The sequence below is a fragment of the Pantherophis guttatus genome, chromosome 4, assembly GCF_059756535.1.
Source record: "Pantherophis guttatus breed Tessera chromosome 4, ASM5975653v1, whole genome shotgun sequence".
Classification (NCBI taxonomy): Eukaryota; Metazoa; Chordata; class Lepidosauria; order Squamata; family Colubridae; genus Pantherophis; species Pantherophis guttatus.
The window spans coordinates 54,276,365-54,295,167 of record NC_142066.1 but is presented as its reverse complement, the minus strand read 5'-3'; the positions used below and the strand labels follow the sequence as shown (position 1 = coordinate 54,295,167).

The following is an 18,803-nucleotide window of genomic DNA, read 5'->3' as shown; positions in this document are numbered from 1 at the left end:
GGGGATAAGCCCTTCCTAGGCTCTAGGGTAATGAGGTGGGCAAAGAGAACCCATTACTTAACTCTGACCAATTTCAACTCTGGGTAGATGAAGCAGAGAGGGTGTTGCTTTGCAACTACCTTCCAGCTTAGTAAATGGGAGTGGCACCCACAAATCGGCTCTCGGAGCGTGGCTGGGTTTGGACAGCCGCGACAAGGCCGGGCTGAGCATAGGGGGGAGAAGATGGAGGGGAACGGTGTACTGTTCCCTACCTCATACTCCTTCCGCTGCTCCAGAGCCTTATGAATCCATTTCAGCCTTTTTTTGTCCGAGAGCTGAGACCATTGCTTGCCCAACGCTTCCTTCACCTCCTTCGTGGTGGCCTGAAAAACCCAGGTGGGGAGGGGGAAATAAAAAAAAAAAGTAGATACAATGGAAAAAAATGGGGGAAGGGGAGGGAACACTGCCCACCCTGGTGGTACAGCAGTGAATTACACTAAACTTTGGGAAAGATGAATTTTCTTTTGTGATTTTTTTTTAAAGTATCTTTTTCTTGATCCTGCAAGGAAGCAAAATATAACTTGCTGCATAATACATATGCAGAGGTCCAATATGAGAATTCTGAAGAATCTTTGTTTTGAGGTTTAAATACATATAAAAAGGGTTTCAGTCCCATGTAGGCCATTTGTAAAGGTCTCTTGTCTTTGCTCTCTTTCTATCCTTCTCTTTCTCACCAAAAGAAACATGGAAGATTAAACTTCTGGTGCCGGTGACTGACCCAGATTGGAACCTGCAACATTATCCTGGAACACATATATTTGCCTTCATTCATAAAAGAAACTGTCTGAATAATGGTAATTATGGAAACTTATGTAAACAGTAAGCAAATATTGCAAAGAGCAGATATCACACACAGTTTCTACACACTTCTAAGAGTGTTCCTGCCACACCTCCAAGAAAGATGGGAGTTAGTGATCTATAGGGTTTTTTTTTTGTAGTGATCTCTTTTTGGCCTCACTCTATTTACCATTCTAACAGAATAATAGAATTGGAAGGGGTTTTGGAGGTGTTCTAGTCCAACTCCCTGCTCAAACAGGAGACCCTACATCATTTCTGACAAGTGATTGTCCAATTTCTTCTTTAAAAATATCCAGCGATGAAGCACCCACAATGTCTGGAGGGAATTCTTTACAAATCTAACACCTTAGAAGCTATCTGTATGTGTGATCATCATCTTGTAGCCATGAATTCCATGAATTAACTATTCACTGCACGAAAATTATTTGTCTATCCTATCTATTTGGCTTATCAAATAGATGACCTTAAACCTTATTTTTTCCGAAGAGAAAAAAAAAGGGCACTTAGGTCTACTTGAATGGGTAACAAAAAAATTCCCCCCTGTATTAGGCTATTTGAAGAAGAAATATCAGAACATTCAATGGCTGTTGGAACTGAAAAAGCTGTAAATCCCTAGAGTAAACCATTTGTATTCACTGCCCCCATTTTTGCTTTTATGAAGTTGTAAGCTGCTCAGAGTTGCCTGACAGTGAGACAGGCGGCATATACATTTAATAAATAAACAAGTATTTGTCAAGATTATCTTTCCCCGATCTTTATTTAAGTTTCATAGCTTTTTCTTGATGGCAGCCCTCTCAGAATCAATTTTACATATTCAGCAGAATCAAAAGACAAAGCTTTTCCTGAATGTATCATTTCCTGATGTCCTGATGGGGGAAATGCTTTTATCTGAATGCTTCATTTATTTAAAAAAGCAGGACCCCTCTGTAGATAAAAGAAAACAACATGAAGAAACATGAAGCTGAACATTTTCATTTGACAGACTATGGGTCATATAGCAAAACGGAAGTTTTCCGATAAGAAGAAAATGTTCATGTGTGTGATTAGAATCCTAAATGTAATAACCCAGGAAGGCCTTTACTTTCTGCTCGAATGTAACCCAGAGCCTCAGCTGATCAAAAATGAAAAGACACAGCTTTATAACTAATTTTTCCCCTTTGTTCTACTTTCAGAAACAGCCTTCTACCTCCCTCTCTCCCTCTGTTTCCACTGCTTTCTCTGTGCTGTCTTTATTTATACCTCCCATGCCACCTTCACCTCAGACTTAAAAAGGTAGAGTTACTTACATCAGGTCGGACTTTCAGGTAGATCTTCTTCTCATGAGTATACCAGAGCTGTTGGGGGGTCTTGGGTTTTTCTGGGATATCAGATTTCTTGGCATTCTGAATGAGGTCAGGATGGTCTTCCCTTCATAGAACAGGGATGGTAACAGGGGATGGAAAATGTAAGGCATCACCATACTGGAATTAACAAAACACACTTTCATATAAATCTCTCTAAAACCCTATGTACCAATCCCCACTCTTGAATGCCAAGAAATCCCCAGACTGCAGGATGAATCTGCCCGTAGGAAAATTTTATTTTCACTCCCTTAAAAAATATTCCCTCACAATCCTCCAAACTTCATGGGCAAAGAAGGGATTTCTTATATAAGACCAACATTTGACCTTGGTGCAAAATTCTGAAACCTTCTAACACCTAAGAGCAAGATGGGGACATGCCCCCACCCCAAAAAGTGTGAGGCAAAGGCTCTACCCACTGCCTACCCAGACATTCTTGTAGAATGAAGATACATGAGTTTCTGAGTTGAATAAGAACATTTCACACACACACACAAAAACAAATCTTCCAGCTGGCAATGAAAGCCAGCAAGAAATAGAGGAGGACTAAACAAACGGATAACAAAATGATCAACAACAATTAATCCAGCAGCTGTTATGCTAGATAATTTTCTACCCAATGTCTTATCAAGAAATATTCTGTAGATATAAATGCTCATTGCATCCATTGTTTTGGTTTCGGTTTTTTCTCCTAGAAAACAAAAGTTTAATTACACGCTACACAGCAGGGAAGGCAGCTCTCTTCAAATTTCGGGAGGATGATAGTGATTGTGTATTGTAGAAAATCTGGCTGGTTTACATTATCCTTTCTCAATTTTTTTTCTTCTCAGGTGTTGTGGCCTAGAGCTTCCCTAAGTGCGTATGATCGTCTGGAAATGAAGTGAATTATATTGTAACATCTCAAGCTGGGAACAGCTGCCTAGGTAGATCTTTGATTTAATTCAATATTTGCTTAGCCTTAGATGAGTGCTTGAAATGTTCACACAGACAATTCTACCTGCCTTACAAGTATATAAATTTATAGACTTAGTTATTCTATCTCTAGTTTAAAAAAGGAAAGTGGGTTCCTGTGCTATATAACATACAACTTTGAAGGCAAGGAGCCTTCTAGCACTAATTATTCTTTCTATTCTCTCCTCACCATCTTCTAATCAAAGCAGCTTTCACAGTAAAGTTCAGAAAAACCTCCACTAAATGTGTGCAACTAAAGTCTACAGCTGAGAAGCCTTAAAGTGCTCATGGACACAAGCAAGGCATCGTTGCTTAAGATCTCTTACCTAAATCTTGCCAGATTCCGCTCAAAATCTTGTTTCTCTCGTTGGAAATCCTGAATATACTTCATCTAAAAAACAGGGAGAAGAGGAAAAATACTCCACCGCTGCTATTTATATATGAGGTAGCCAGCTGTCACACGCAAGCCCTCTCACTGGGGACAGAACTGTCTTGAGTCTTTAAGAGCGGTGGTTAGAGTGCAGTTCAGGCTAAATCTGCCAACAGCCAGCAGTTCGATTCTCACCAGCTCAAGGTTGACTCAGCCTTCCATCCTTCCAAGGTCAATAAAATGAGGACCCAGATTGTTGGGGTTAATATGCTGACTCTGTAAGCCGCTTAGAGAGAGCTGCAAAGCACTGTGAAGCGGTATATAAGTCTGAGAGCTATTATACTGAATATCTACTTCCTCTAATTCTATGTTCTGAAATTGCAGGTATTGCATACATGGATGCATGTGTGTATGCACAAGATACCCATCAAGCCTTCCACAGGGCTGTTCTTTATCTCTGGAAATGACATGAGAAGTTCAATTTCTTGGCATGCAGAACTAAAGCATCTTGGACTCTTCTTAGCTCAGAGTTAATAACTACAAATTTTAAATGCTCATCTACTCAGGAATCTTTGGCCCCAGCTAGCAAGATCCATAAAGGTTAGATTTGGGCACATTTACACACCAGCATGTTATCTTGCTTCCCATTTAGTTATGCAGAAATTCAGATAAAGGAGGTTTACCTTCACAAAAAGGTGAAGAGTTTACTGCTTCAGCACTAACTGTGCTGACCCCACTTGTATATTTTGTTGGTTTCTGCATTTCTCTTATGATCTGGAAACACCTGTGTTATTACCATTTAAAATAGGGATGCAGGAATTATAGATCTGAAGGTCCATGTAACCTATTTTTAGGAGTAATAGGGCCAACAATATATTTTGATTTTTCCCCCCCTTTAGGGCAGGTATCCCCAACCCCCGGTAGCACCCTGATAACAGGCCATAGCCTGTTGGGAACCAGGCTGCGCAAGCAGAGGGTGCGTGTGCAGGTCCGCCTCTGCATAGAACCATCCCCTCTCCCCCCCGCCACCCCCTGCAAGTGCTAGAAAGGTTGGGGACCACTGCTTCAGGGTTTCTTTTTTGTACATGGGTAATTCTGTCTTAGCAACTGTCCGAAGTTATGATAGATCTGCAGAGTTCTGAAGGCCACACCCCTCTATGTGGTGTGCATTATGGGCATTTGGCAACCGGCTGGCATTTACAGCCCTTTGCAGTGTCCTGCACCACCACAATTTTCAGTGGGTTTTGCCAGTTTCCAGCAAAAAAAATGCCCATAGGATAAAATGATTTGTTTAACAACTGCATTGTTCACTTAATGACTGTTGCATCTGCTTAATGACCATTGCAAAAGGGGTCATAAAATCAGGTGCACTCATGTAATGACCCACTTAATGACTGCCATAACTTACAAATATAACTCTAGTTTCAATTACAGTGGTAAGTCAAGGACTACATGCATGGAGGGATATTAATAGACAAGAGTCACCTTGAAGATGTTTTAGACAACTATTTCACACTTGAAATCCTGCCACCCAGAAAGAACTAAGCAGTATACCATCTGATTTTTGAAATGTGGAACTTACCATGTTATACAAAGTTAAAATTGTTCACAAAATGTCAGATGGGGCCAATTCAGCAGGCAAGTAGAGTCAAGTTACTTTGACAGAAAGGCATATAAACATTCCCTTCCCAAGGGAAGCATCCAGCTTTAAGCTCAAGATCCTAACAATCTGCAACTACCCCTAAATAATAGCCTAAAGAATTGTTCTATAAAAATTCATTTTATGGTTCATTATTTGTTTTGCAAAGGTAGCACATTCACAGAGCACTTGAGAAAGGGAATATTCATTTTTGCAGAAGGCACACGATACATAATTCGAAGGTATTAATTTACCCAAGGAAAAAAAATAGCTTTTTTCTCTTTCATTCTCTTCCTTTTTTGCTTTTGTCTGGTTTTGCTGGAAGCACCAGTAAAAAGGAGGCTTGCTGTTGGTAGGAATGGAATTATGCCATTCCTGAAACCCTCACCACATTCTGTATGTATTGCTCACCTTTTTCTTTTCGGGGAGTTCCTTATATTTTTTTGAGAGAATCTTGGTGAGGTCCAGGTTGCTCATCTCTGGATGTAGCTTAGCATATTTTGCTCGTTTTTCCATGAAGAAACGGAAATACGGAGTCAAAGGTTTTTTTGGGAAGTCAGGATGCTTCTAAATAGGGGCAGGAAGTAAGTAAAGAAAAATATTTTGAGATGATCTCTTTCCACAAAAAATGGAAAAAATTAGGAGTTTACTATATCTTCTTACTGTTTTGTTTTTAACATTTGTTTGCTGTGCCAAATATCTGGAATATGGTGATAGTATATTTAAGTAAACACATAACTGAATTCAACAATGAAACTCCACTAATCTTATGTAAGCTTTATTTCAGCTTAGCATCTCTATCTGATGAGACAAAAAAAATGGAGCTACTTCTTGAGACATACAAAGAATTAAATTGGCTGTCTATTTTGCCATTTCTGTTTGTTACTGTTTTAAACTACTTGTTTCTACACAGAAGCACATGACTTGGCAAGAAAGGCCAGCATTGAAGCTTATCACAATCTTCCCAACCATGCATCTCTCTCTGTGGGCTGGAATTATGCCACCCCAGAATTCCCAATCACTTTCCAACTCATTTAGAAAGCATCAGTCAAAGAAAGCCCACTCTATGTTTTCTGTCACAACTTGCCCACAACTTATACGTTTAATTCCTAGTTATTATTGTGACATATTACTATTATTCATTACCGGTAGTTTTCTCTCCTTTCATTCAAAAGTGCAACACACACATACATGCATACACACAAACTCTACGGTATATATAGTGTTCTCTCCTCTGTTTTCCTACCACAAGAACCTAGTGAGGTAAGTTAGCCTGAGAGAGACAGTGACTGGCCCAAAACCTCCATGTAAAGCATGTGGCATCTCCAACTGTAGAAAGACCAAGACCAATCAGTTAGCAATAGCAAACTAAATGAACAAATCATCCTGGCATAACATAGTTTCTATATTCAAAATGCAGCACTATAAACCTAAAGGCATGACTAGAATCTTGAGTTTAACTTTTATCATTAGCAATAGTGTAAGAAATTGGAAAAGTATTCTGTTAAAGTGTAAAGTTAAGAGGTTCTGCATTTTTCCCCACAAATCATACAAAATATTGATAGAAGAATATTTATAGCTCAATTTGAACTGTGAGGCCCTTGATTCTCTTGAGCTTGGTTTTCTCGCAGACATTTCATTCCCAAACTAAGTAACATCAGCAGTCTGACTGATGTTACTTAGTTTGGGAATGAAACATCTGCAAGAAAACCGAGTTCAAAAAGCACCAAGGATCCCAAAGACAAAATATTTCATTTCTTTAGAAGCGTCAACCTTCAGTGAACATTGTAACAATTAGAGGGCAATTTATTTTAATACCTGTTAATAGCTATGCTACTAATCAATCTTCCTTTTTAAAAAATGGGATGGAGGATTAGTTTTCCATAAACCTTTCACAAAAATAAAGAAACCTGTAGCCCTCCAGGTAATACTAAGGTATAATCTGATAAAACTGACTTTAAACTGCTACTTCAGAGATCTTTGCAGTTTACAGGAAATTTAATTTGGCTTTTGTTCCAATTGTTTACATATATTTGCACATCAATGCCTATTCAACATCTGATTGCATCTTTTGATAAGCTTTGCCTGTTAGGCCAAAAGAAGACACTCCTATTTTAGAAGGCTTTATTTCATACTCATTCTCAACCAAGCAAAAGGGGAAGAAGCTAAGGTCAACAGTTAAAATCTTTCACTTTGCTTACTGCAGAATGTAACACACCTTAATTTGCCTTATCTTTCCTGCCACATTTTTTTAAAACATATCCCTACAAGTATATCATATTTGTATGGTATGATAATGGCTGCAACAGGGATCATTGATAAGATTATAATTCTACACATGGACACTCCTTGCCTCCAAAGTTTGGGTTTTAAAATAGCACATCTTGTCTGCTTTGTTATAAGAATAGGTCTTCCAAATTTGACTGTCATTTTTGTTAATTCTAATTAAGGATTCCTGCTATTGGCTACTTTTGTTAGGTTTTTAATTACTGGCAACTAATATAGTTACTGTAAGATTATATTAAGGATTTTTATTTTAAAAAAAATCACACATATGCAAATCTTTTTAAAGTACTTTTTTCTACCCTTCCTTTTTTATGGCTGTGTTATTAAGTTTTGTTTTGTTTTTTAAAGAATCTCTTTGCTTTCTTTCTGTAGTTATCAGGAGCCACGATACTGTGTTTTACTTGCCACCCACTCCACTATTAAAACAATGTAGGACAATATAAGAGATGTATTAAATAATCCAAGTATACAAGATAAATTATTTTGTTAAGTTCAGACCTTCAAGGCAGTATGTCCCACCTATATGGCCAGAAAAAGGAAATAGCATCACAAAGAAAAAAATCACTGCACTTATTTTGGGCTTTAGCTTTGTAACCTGGAAAAAGAACAGCCCTCAGCTGAACAGCAAATACATATTTTCTTCTGAACAGTGTAATTAAACATTGCAGTTTTTAAAATGTTTGATATACAAGGCTATACAGGATTGTTTGGTACACAGTACTGTATAAATCAAGCTGCAAAGCAGCAGAGCCATATATGCAAAACACTAGAGGTGCAGCTGTCTGGGTATTAGCTTCTTTCCAGAATTTATTTTTAGAAATTATCAAAAAGTTTCAACCACAACATGGTTTGCTATATGTAAGAATGATTTAGAAAGAGAACATATAGAAAAGAAATGTGCATGTGTGAGGATTAGGTCGTCTTTCAAATGCTGCATCAGGAAATCAACTGAAAACACAATTACTCTTCTAAAACCACCATCCCTTGCCCTTATGACCATTGCAGTATCTCCAAGGCCACATAATCATAATTCCATGTGCTTGGCGATTATCATGTATTTATGATGGATGCAGTGTCCCTGGGACATGTGATCATCATTCTCAATCTTTCCAGTTATCTTTCAACAGCAAAGCGAAAGGCAAAAGCCCGCTTTGCTTAATGACTCTGTGATTTATTTAACAATTGGGAGTGATTTGCTTAAAAATATGGTTAAAAAGTTTGTAAAACTAGGTGCAGTTTATTTAACAACCGCCTTGCTTAGCAATAGAAATTCTTAACCAAGTTGTGTTCATAAATCAAGAATTTCTTGTTCAGATTCAATTTTTTTTCCTGGTCCAGACAATTAATTCCAACCTTCCACTGCACAAATCAGAGAATTTCTTTCTTTCTTTTTTTTTTTTTTTTGCTTTGCTTTTCTGTAATATAACATAGAATGAAGGCAGGTTCCCCTATCCAGATTTCATCTGACGATTATTTGTAGACTCTTCAGTTAGATAATGTAATAATGTCTGCAAAGACCCACATAAGAAACAGTATGAGCAAGCTAGGGTAGCGAGATTACTCAAATCAAGTTTATCTTGTCCTCAGAGAGACCAATCATCATGTTTATTAATTCTGCACAAATCAATACTCTGGATTTTGAACAAGGAATGAAAGCATGTCTTCAGCAGAATGTTGAACAATTTAGCTATATTCCAAATAGAGGTGGTAGAAACACCTTCTCTTCATCGTCCACTGGTTAGAAGAATGGATTGTGCAGAGACATAACTCACCATGCAAATCGTTACAAGGAAGAGGAGAGATCTCACTGGTTTTAATGTGCATAATGGAGCAAGACTAACAGCGTGTGATTGTGGAGAAAATACCAGGTCCTTGTAATTATTTTTTTTCTCTATAATTTCGAGAATGGCCACTCTGAGAACGGCCATTCTGATTCTCAGTCAATTTTAATAATTAGTGTAAGATGCTTGTTATCATAACTGTAATACTTCTTTCTTGGCACACATTTCGGAATGAGTCATTTTCAATGTTTCACATTCGAAGAGTAAAGTCTATTAAGGGTATATTTGTTTCTATCTTTAATTCAGAAATAAATGGAACCGTTTCCCTGCCCCGTAATAGTTAACAAACTATATTCAAAAATTGTACATGATAGTGGTGTGATCTGGAATCACAATGTGACCCACCTGATGAATGTGTAACTCTCAATGTTCAGATCATCCATTTTTACCAATACTGTACAATGAATAATTTATTATTTAATATGCCTTAATCAATGCAAAATGTTGATAAATGATATTTAGAATTATGCACACATTTAGGACTTTTCTAAATTTTCTCCCATTCTTCCGAATTGAATTGAATTGAAATGATCAATAACTATTAGCAAAGCTTTCACTTGAAATACAAATATACAATTAGGTATATCCATCTGCACATGCAAAGTTGGGGAACATCCAATGCAGTTGTTAAGGTGTTTGATGAAGACCCAGGAGGCCTGGAAAGCTGAACAGGTAACTCTAGGTCAGTTACTATCCGTCAGCCCAAACTGCCAGACAGAACTGTGGTGGAAAAAAGAGTGTCACATGACCCACCTTGAGTCTCTGGAGGGAAGGGAAGGTAGAAATCTAACAAGTAAATAAACTCTGCTGAGAAAATTATGGATAAATCCACAGAGTAGGATACATTACCAATTATGACTTCCTATAACCCATTATTAAACTAAGGGATAACCAGAAAAAAAGAGAATTGAGTCTTAATATTGGAGTTGTAGATAACAATTTTGTGCCATTTGGGAAAAGGCAATAATCAACCAGCCAACTTGATTAAAAAGGAAGTTCTTTTGTTTATTATGTCCTCCTTGAAGCCAACACCTACCTTCAGTTTTTTGCCTTTGTATGGGTTTTTCACATGTTCTTCAGCATCCATTATCAATTCTGTCAAGGTCCGGAACTTTCTCACCTGCAGGAATAAATAGTAAATCGTTGTAGTGAAGTAGGAAGAGAGACAAGAGAACAGTGTGATTATTTTGAACGCTGCTGGTTTAAACTGATATATCAACATAAATTATTTGTTGTATGATTCAATTAACAAGTAGAGTCTTTTGTCAATCTGTTTGTGCAGGTTTAAGCAGAAGCTAGTAATAGTAGAAAGATTATTGTCTTGCCAATGGGAGAATTGTTTTTCTTTTCTTTATTTTACTGAACTGAAATGTATTCCTGCCTTTCATTTCCAAAAAAGTACATCTGCGCTGAGATTATCAGAATACTAACATTTACCATGAATATTTGTCATGCAGGCAATTGAACAATAGATAGCCCTAATAATTATACTGGGAATTTGGAGAGACTAATAATCAATGTTCTGTGCTGCAACTAACATGCAGCTGCTTATAACATATATTAATTAAACCAATGCAAACTTTCCCAAAGTGATGTCCTCAATATATATTCACAACCATAAAGCTGATTGCAAATGCTAAGAATGACAGCTTGCAATGCATCTAGAAAATTCAGTACTGTTAACTGGGAAAACAAGAACTAAAATTTGTTTTAAACCAAAATTCCTCATTCAAACCATCAGTAAATTCACATTTTTAACAGTGAAACTAAGCTTAGCAGTTGCCCTAACTATTCAAGAGAAAATGAGGAGAGGGAGGGGATGCAAACTTGATGTAAGGTTAATTTTTGCTGAAGCTAATCCACACAGAATATAATGGGGGGACTGGGTCTTTCAGGTTTTGAGGAACTTCTACAATCCCATCTAGCACTCCTGCTAACAATAAGATAGCCACAGGAGTTGTAATTCCTCCGCATTTTCCATTGCTTACTGAGCCCTGCTCTACATCATGGTTCAATATGCAGTCAAATCTGGTCAGCCACCATCTCTATAGTAATAGCAATGTACTTTCGTACAGTTTGAAATTTAACAAGCCAATCCTCTGCCTATCTATTCAAACAGAAAGCCTCAGCCTTATCCCCAGGCAATTCAGTACTGAATTGTAGCATGAATACAGTAAAGCAGTCAAGAGCAGTAAGAGGGCTCACCCGGGCCAAATAAAGACAGAAGAATAGGGGTGCCTTGATTGGAGGAGAGAATAAAGAGAAACACTGTTTTAACGGTTTGAGAACATAAAAGTTATTGAAAGAGCTCCTGAGACATAAATGGGGAAACCTCTATAGGCAAACAGCACAAAAACTTTGCTATTTATAAAATGTATTGGCTGCTTGTCTTACCACAAGATAATTCTTGCCTTCACACTGAAATTGTTACTGAATCAAATACTCAAATTAAATTAACCAATACCGCATATTTGTAAGGCAAATCATGATATATAAAGCATTTTTTCAGGTCAGTCCTCTTTGGGCTCAGAAAGCAATTGATTACCTCATTGGAGATCTCAATCCATTTCATCTTGCACATATCACCAGAGAAGTCTTTGAAAGCCACTTTATCCCAATCCAAATGGGATTCTGTGGTTTTGAACTTGCTGCCATCATTGGTGGGCAGGTTATTTTTCATGCACTCCAAGAGGGTCAACATGTCTTCCTGGGTCCAACGGTCTGGAGGAAAAGCAAAAAGGGAAAAAAACATATTATGCATGTCATATTTGTTTCTGAGGAGCTATTCCCAAATTAGTGCTCTTCAAATGCAGCATAGCAACCTAGTACCCTTCATATTTAAAAAGTTTTAAAAGAAACAGCTAGCAGAGCAGCTGCTACTAGTTCTTTTTTATATTACAGGCAGCAGAGAAACATAGAGCTGGCAATTATGGCTGTTAAAATTGTGATGATCATGACCAGGACTTATTTTTACCATGTTTTTTTGGGGGGGGGGGCAGTTGTTAAGTGAAGGCCATTAAGGTTGTTAAGTGAATCCATTGTTTACTAGGGATTTTTTTTTGCTCAAAATCAAAGTAAACACCAGTTTCTAGCAAAAATGTAATTTATGGTCACAGGACTGTGGGATACAACAAATGGCTATAAATGTGGACTGGCTGTTGAGTGTTCAAAATGCAGTTTTGTAAAAAGGGGGGGGAGGGGGAACCATTTTTTTAAAAAAAAATTACACTATGTTTTATATTTTCATCATACCACATCAAGATGAGGAACTTTAGAATAACCAAATAGGTAGTTCCAGCTGCACAATTTGTTGGTGGGCAACCTTGAGATGTATTCATGGTTAACCATGTCACTATGTTTCTAAATGCAGACAAGAATAGAATGGCCAATGAGATGAAGTTGCTGTTAAAGCCAGCAGAATAGTGTTACAGCTTGTTTGTGTGATCATAGCAAGTATCCGCGAAAGCATCATACATTTAAAAAGTTTTTCTTCCACAGGTGTTATCTATTAGCAACAGTATTCAGCTCTACTTGAGATTATTTTTAATGTAGCTAAACATCTTTAAATATCAGTAATATTTATTTAAATATCAGTAAGTAATATTTATTTAAAAATCAATAAAGTAAGTTGAATATTCAAGAAGTGGCAGCTGGGAACATAATTCTGCATAATTTTCTACAGCTTTTCCAAGAGCATTCCTTCTCACCTTGGTTTTTTGGGGCCGTCATTTCTAAATTGGTTGGACTATCTGCTTCTCCGTTCATCCTCCACCTCTCAGACCCAAGGGTGACACCTCCTGGGTCTCCCCCTTCCAGCTCCCTGTCTTCCCCCTTCACGGTGGCGTCAATCAATTTTCACCCTGAAAAAGACAAACTGGAATAAGGATTTCTGCTTACCAGGCTACCTTCACAAAGAGTTGACATCACAAACATGGAGTTTGGGTTAGTAACTCCTGGAAATTAATACAAGAATTAAACAATTCTTGAACCTGGAACCTATTCATACGTTCAAGAGCAAATGGGAGCTGAAAGAGAAGACAAGGTACCCACAATGTAGGATTGAAAAGTTTTCTATAAAGTTGAAGAAGTTACTAATGGCCTAAGATCATGACATGAACAGCCTAGAATTCTCTCTTAAGTATACTGTGATAGAATATGGGACTGTACTTAGCCATAAAGGAGAATTCAAATTCAATAAATAAATAAATAAATTCTAAGGAGCAAGAGAAATGGAGTTTGGGAAACTTTCCAATGATGCAGGTGAGGAAAGCTACTTCAAGCATAATCCATTTTTCAGGTGAGGAAGAAAACTAAAACAGAAGTGGAGAACAGTAGACAGATTACAGTAAAAGGAAGGGAGGGGGGAACGGAACTCAAGTGAACTGGCCAGCTAACTTAGCCATGATCTTGCAGCCACAGAGATCACTGGAACAGTTAAGCTAAATCTGCCTCAGAGTTAAAATCAGGGAAGAACAGAAAGACCTCTGGAGAAAGACTAAAATACAGATTCCATCCATAGGTGTAGAACCAATAATAAAATTAATAAAATAATTTCATGTAAGTAACAATGAAAATCACAACTGAAAAGAAAAAAAAGACACTGAGAGCCTTGGTATCAAAGCAGGATTATTACGAGTTGAGATGTCAACCACCATTAATACAAGAAGGAAGAAGTAGTTAGGGACCGGACCGGATCTCTGGGCGAAAGAAATGAGAAAGCATATTTTCTTGGACCACTGAGCGGATATTCTTTAAGAGAATGCAGCACCCAACCACAGGGTGGGCGGAGTAAAGGCGAATCGGGCGGGAGGGGTGGAGAGGAGGCAGGCCAGGCAAAGGGGAGGGATCTGCGGACCTCTCTTCTCTCCCTCCCCTTCCACCAGCTCTTCAGAGGCCGCACCATCGCCAGCCAATCTCCGTCGCCGCCTTCCTGCAGCAGCAGAAGCGCAGCTGCTGCTTACCACCCTCCCCCTCTTCGCCTGTCTCCAGGCAGGCGGGAGAGCCGAGCCGAGCCGAGCCGACGGAGCTGGTGGTGCAGCTGCTTCTGCTTCGCCTCCTTCCCCCCGCCTCCTTCCTCTCCGCACGCCCTGCGGGCGCCACCGAAGGGGAAATCTAGCCGCCGCCGCCACCTCGCTTGCCTGATTTCGCTCCCACCCCAGTTTTTTTTTTTCAACCCCAGCTCGGGCTCCAGCCTCCTGGCCCCGTTCCTTCGTTCCTCCCCGCCTTGACTCTCGAAGACGAGAAAGTCAGTGTTTCGCTACGATCTCGCCCCCGTCGGCTCTCGACATTGCCAGCGTTCCTCGCCAACCAACTTCAGTCGTCCTTCCAGGGAGGGGAAGCATTGAGATCGACGGATTCCAGGATCTTTTCCCTCCTTCCGCAGGATTTCGCTCCTTTCTGATTCGTTCTACTGGATTTCTACGGGATTTATTCAAGATCTACACATACACACAACTGCGTTAACAGAGATCACCCTCCGTTCCCCGCGGAATCCTCCCTACGAAAACAATCCTAAGGAAACCAGCTTGTTTCCCAAGTCCAGAATTTCCCTTCATTAGAAGATCCCTTCCTTTATCTCAATAAATAAGACTCGCATCCCAGCCCAAGCCACGATCCCTAAAGAAGGCAGCCTTCGATACAGTAAATCGTTTATCCCCCTCCGGACAATCTAGCGGGGAAGGCGAGCTCCCGCTTTGTTCTCCGTCGATCAGGCGGGCGGACGGTGAAAGCTTTCCCTGGCCACTAAAGAAAGAACTTCGGTTCCCCCCAAACCCCTGTACCAGAGCGCGAAGCAGCGGATCCCGCTTCGTCGGCCGGGAGCCAGGCGCCGAACAGTGCCCAGCGTGTTGCAGAAGAAAGGGGAGCAGCAAGCGAGTTCCGTGTCTCTCTTCTCTCCGTCGGTGTAACCTCGCCGAGGCGGTTAATAAGGATGAGACAAGCCCGCCTCGTTGTGGCGGCGGCAGTCGCGAGTGGGGAGGAGCAGGAGCCGGAGAGCCGCTGCAGCAGCAGCCCCATCGGAGCCGCTGGTGGAAGGGGGGCGGGGATGGTTGGCTGGCGGGAGGGAGAAATGAATGCCCGGCTGGGGGCGTCCAGGCAGAGCCGAGGGAGGGCAGCACGTCCTGGCTGCGGCAGCTACTGCCGCCGCCGCCTCCTCCTTTCCCTCTACCAGCGCCCAGACCCCCGGGGAGCGCCTCCCCCTGTGCGCCTAGGGCGCAGGGGAAGTCGGCGAGTCAAACCCCGTTAACCCGATTCTCCACACCCAACCGCAAAGGGGGCCCCCCGAAAAAGCTGCTCGTCGAGAGCAGGGGAGGGACGCCGAGCTGTTCGCCTGCATGGAACCACCCTTTCGGATGGCGGAACGCGCTGGCTCCAACCGGTCGACGGTCGAAAGGGCCATTCTGGTGCCCGAACTCGCTAAGACCGTTCAACGCGGTAGAAACGAGGGAAAGTAATAGGAATCCACCGCGGTAGATTCCGTAAAACTGAGGCGAAATGTTTTACACGTAATTTATAAAGCCATTTTGCACCAATTGTGGGAAGGCGGGAAAAAACCAAGACTCTTCCTCCGCCGCATTTGGTTTCTTTCTTGGTGCAGGCGACGGGGGAAAAGCTTACAAGACGACGGCTTGTTTCCACCGCTTCTTTCCCTTCACGTCTGGCAGCGCCCTTTTGGTTCTAAAAGCAGGTCAGGCGGGAGCAGGAAAGAGATCGGATCTCTGCGCCACAGTCTGCACCGCCTAGTTTTTTCCATCTACCTCCGCCGCGACTCAACGGCGACTGGGGCAGCCACCGCCTTCCGATCTCGCCCTTCTATGGTAGAATGCCGCGGCGCGGCCTATCTAGAAGGCGCCCGGAAGGCAGGGAAGGGGCCCCGATTCGATTGCCTCTGCCAAGGCTCCGATCGGATTCCTTGGAGAAAATGCAACCTCAAATGCGTTTGCAAAAAATATATACATGCTATTTTAAAGCATCAGTCGATAGATACGGTGGCATTAATATACCCGAATTCTCTAAAATGTGCTTGAAAAAAGGGAATATTAAAATTAAAAATGTTATTTCGTTCTTTTAATATATGCGTCCCGAAAAATTCGATTGAACCCCTGTTTTTTTAACCTTACCGAGGTAATTGAGATGCTGGGCGGAAAAAGCAGCAACGGGTGTTGGTTGTGGTGGTGGTAGTGGTGCCGTCGCCTCCGCCGCCTGCTTCCCAGCCTGGCTTTGCTGCTTCACCGCCGGAGCCGAGGAGGTAACAAAAGCGCCTCCCTCCAGCCCCAGATGGTGGAGCACAACGTCGGGCTAATGGCGAGCTCCACATGCGCTCGTACTGCCGCAAAGCCAGCCCCGGCTGTAGGCAGCGGCACCTCGGATCGTGCCTTCCCCCCCTCCCCCTGATCCGTCCTTGCCCACCCGCCCTTCTTTGCAACGGGGGCTCCATCCTGGAGTCGATCTGAGGGGAGATTTTTAGCCCCTTCTACGTCTGCAACCTACCTGCAGATCGGAAGGACTTTGGAGAAAAGCTCCCCCTTTTCCCCCCTCTTCTTTCTTGGGCTTGCTTTAGCTGGGAAGCGTTGGTTGAATGCACGCCAGCTCTGCAGCGCTGGCCCCGGGCGTGGACTCGCTCCAGTCCCCGCAGAGAGCTCGCACTTCCCCCGCCTCCATCTCTCTGCTTTTTTCTTCCAATCAGCCGGTCTCTTCGGCTCCCGGATCCTTAGGCAACCTCACAGCCCTTCTTCACAAGTCCCCATTTTTCCCATCTGCTCCCTAGATGGGATTGGTAAAAAGGAAACATGTTTCCAGGGCTTCGTTCTCGCTTTCTCTGTTTGATCTCACCAGGTTGTGGGTCTATCTTTCGCGATTCTGGAGTGTGTATGTGTGTATGTTTTTATTGCTCTTTGCTTTTGCAACACTGTAGTCAAACGACGAGAGGGAGGAGGGGAAAGGAAAAGAGAGAGAGGAGGAGAGAAAACGCTTACATTTGCCACAAATCCTCTTCGTTTGGCGTTTGTAAAACGAGCACAAATCACACGCACTCGATTTTAATTCCTCCTGCGACCTCCCCTTTCCTCATCTCCCTTTCAAACGATCGTATCGAAAGAACCAGGGTGGGGAGAATTTCAAAATTACAACCCGGAGAGCGCTAGCTGCTGCAACGCCATCAGATTATTTCTGAGGGCAGACATTTTTTTGGCAACAAGCGAGGTTTTTTTTTTTTTAAAGATCCCACTTTGCCTTATAAACAACGGGGGCGGGAAAGGAAGGCTGTAACTCTTTGTGTCCCGTCGGATTTTATTGACAATTGGTTTGGGATTGGATTCTAAATCATGAAAATGACATTCGTGTAGATTTTAGTCAAAAGCCGAGGTTCTCCTCCCCCACTCCCTTTTCGCTCTCTCTTTCTTTTTTTAAATCCATTTTTTTCCAGCTCCACCTTGTTGTTAAGGGCGTCATCTCCTATAGAGCCAATCACCTTCTACTGGGGTTGCCTGTCAAATTAAAGCCGATTCTAATACGCAAACGCGACTTTTATAGACCTGCCAAAACGCAATTAGAAATTATGAGCGATGGGAGGGGGAAGTGACCGAGGATTGGAAGATAAGCTAAAAATAGTGAATACGTTGCCTGTACATACAAACAAGCAAAGATGAACGAGCGTATGTTGGCTTATTTTCTATTTGTGCTTTGCCAGTTGAAAGAAATGGAAAATAATTCTCCAGGCCTTGCCCTCCTTCCTGTCCACCATATAGAGGACATTTGAATATGTATGTGGGGATATGTGCGGAGGGGGAAGGGAATCCTACAGCACCAAAATATATGAATCATGTTTATGAGTGAAATGAAATAACTAATGAAGTAGAGCTATCATCCACATTATAGATCTTACATGCATTTGGAAGAACTCCAGTTTTAGGTTTCAAACATTTTAATATTTTGTGGGGTGAATTTCTTCCTCTGTAGTGAGGATTGTATATTTGCTTTTTTGGCTTTCTACAATTGTTGGAACTGAAATTTGAGAAATTTTAAACATCTTTATATCTTGGTTTTCTAGTTATTATGTGGACATTTACTTGCAAGAACTAAATATCACTATTTTGTAGAAATACATGATATAAAATGTTTATTTATTCCATATATGAAGAAGAAAAAAGAACAATAAAAATAAGAATTACATCCATGAAATTATAAATGGATTTTCTTAGTTTTACATGATGTTTACATTGATACACCAGAGGACATTTGCTAGTGATGTCAAACCACAGTTCACACATGTCTCCAAAATAGTACTATAGCAGTTTCGGACTGGATATCTATGTGTGCATGTGTGTGAATGTGTGTATATCCTAATTTTTTTAAAAAAAGTAGCTTACAATAAAAATTAAAATATTTAAAACAATTAAAACATATATTAAACCATTTCATAAAATTTGTAGAATAAAATAAATTAAATAGCATTTAATCCATTATAAAGTAGAAGAAGCAATAGGAAAATAATCATACCAGTAACAGATTATATTTTGTCTTCTGATATTTTCAGGGGAGGC

The 18,803-nt window shown here is 40.8% G+C and overlaps 1 protein-coding gene across 11 annotated transcripts in view; it reads right to left on the bottom strand.

Moving 5' to 3' along the window:
* UBTF (upstream binding transcription factor) overlaps positions 1-17,684 on the bottom strand; it is a 37,955-nt gene extending 20,271 nt beyond the window's left edge. For 2 of the 11 annotated variants that reach the window (XM_034415923.3, XM_087893994.1), the window contains exons 1-8: positions 16,753-17,684; positions 12,972-13,124; positions 11,810-11,985; positions 10,301-10,384; positions 5,549-5,704; positions 3,455-3,519; positions 2,124-2,244; positions 252-362 (exon numbers count right to left, since the gene is read on the bottom strand). In XM_034415923.3, the coding sequence (XP_034271814.1) occupies positions 252-362; positions 2,124-2,244; positions 3,455-3,519; positions 5,549-5,704; positions 10,301-10,384; positions 11,810-11,985; positions 12,972-13,029 (771 nt within the window). In that variant the 5' untranslated portion in view covers positions 13,030-13,124; positions 16,753-17,684. Of the gene's footprint in view, positions 1-251; positions 363-2,123; positions 2,245-3,454; positions 3,520-5,548; positions 5,705-10,300; positions 10,385-11,809; positions 11,986-12,971; positions 13,125-15,044; positions 15,617-16,382 lie in introns of those variants that run through there. The other 9 variants (XM_034415921.3, XM_034415925.3, XM_087893991.1 and 6 more) reach the window with 6 other exon arrangements.
* Between the last annotated feature and the right edge of the window lie 1,119 nt (positions 17,685-18,803).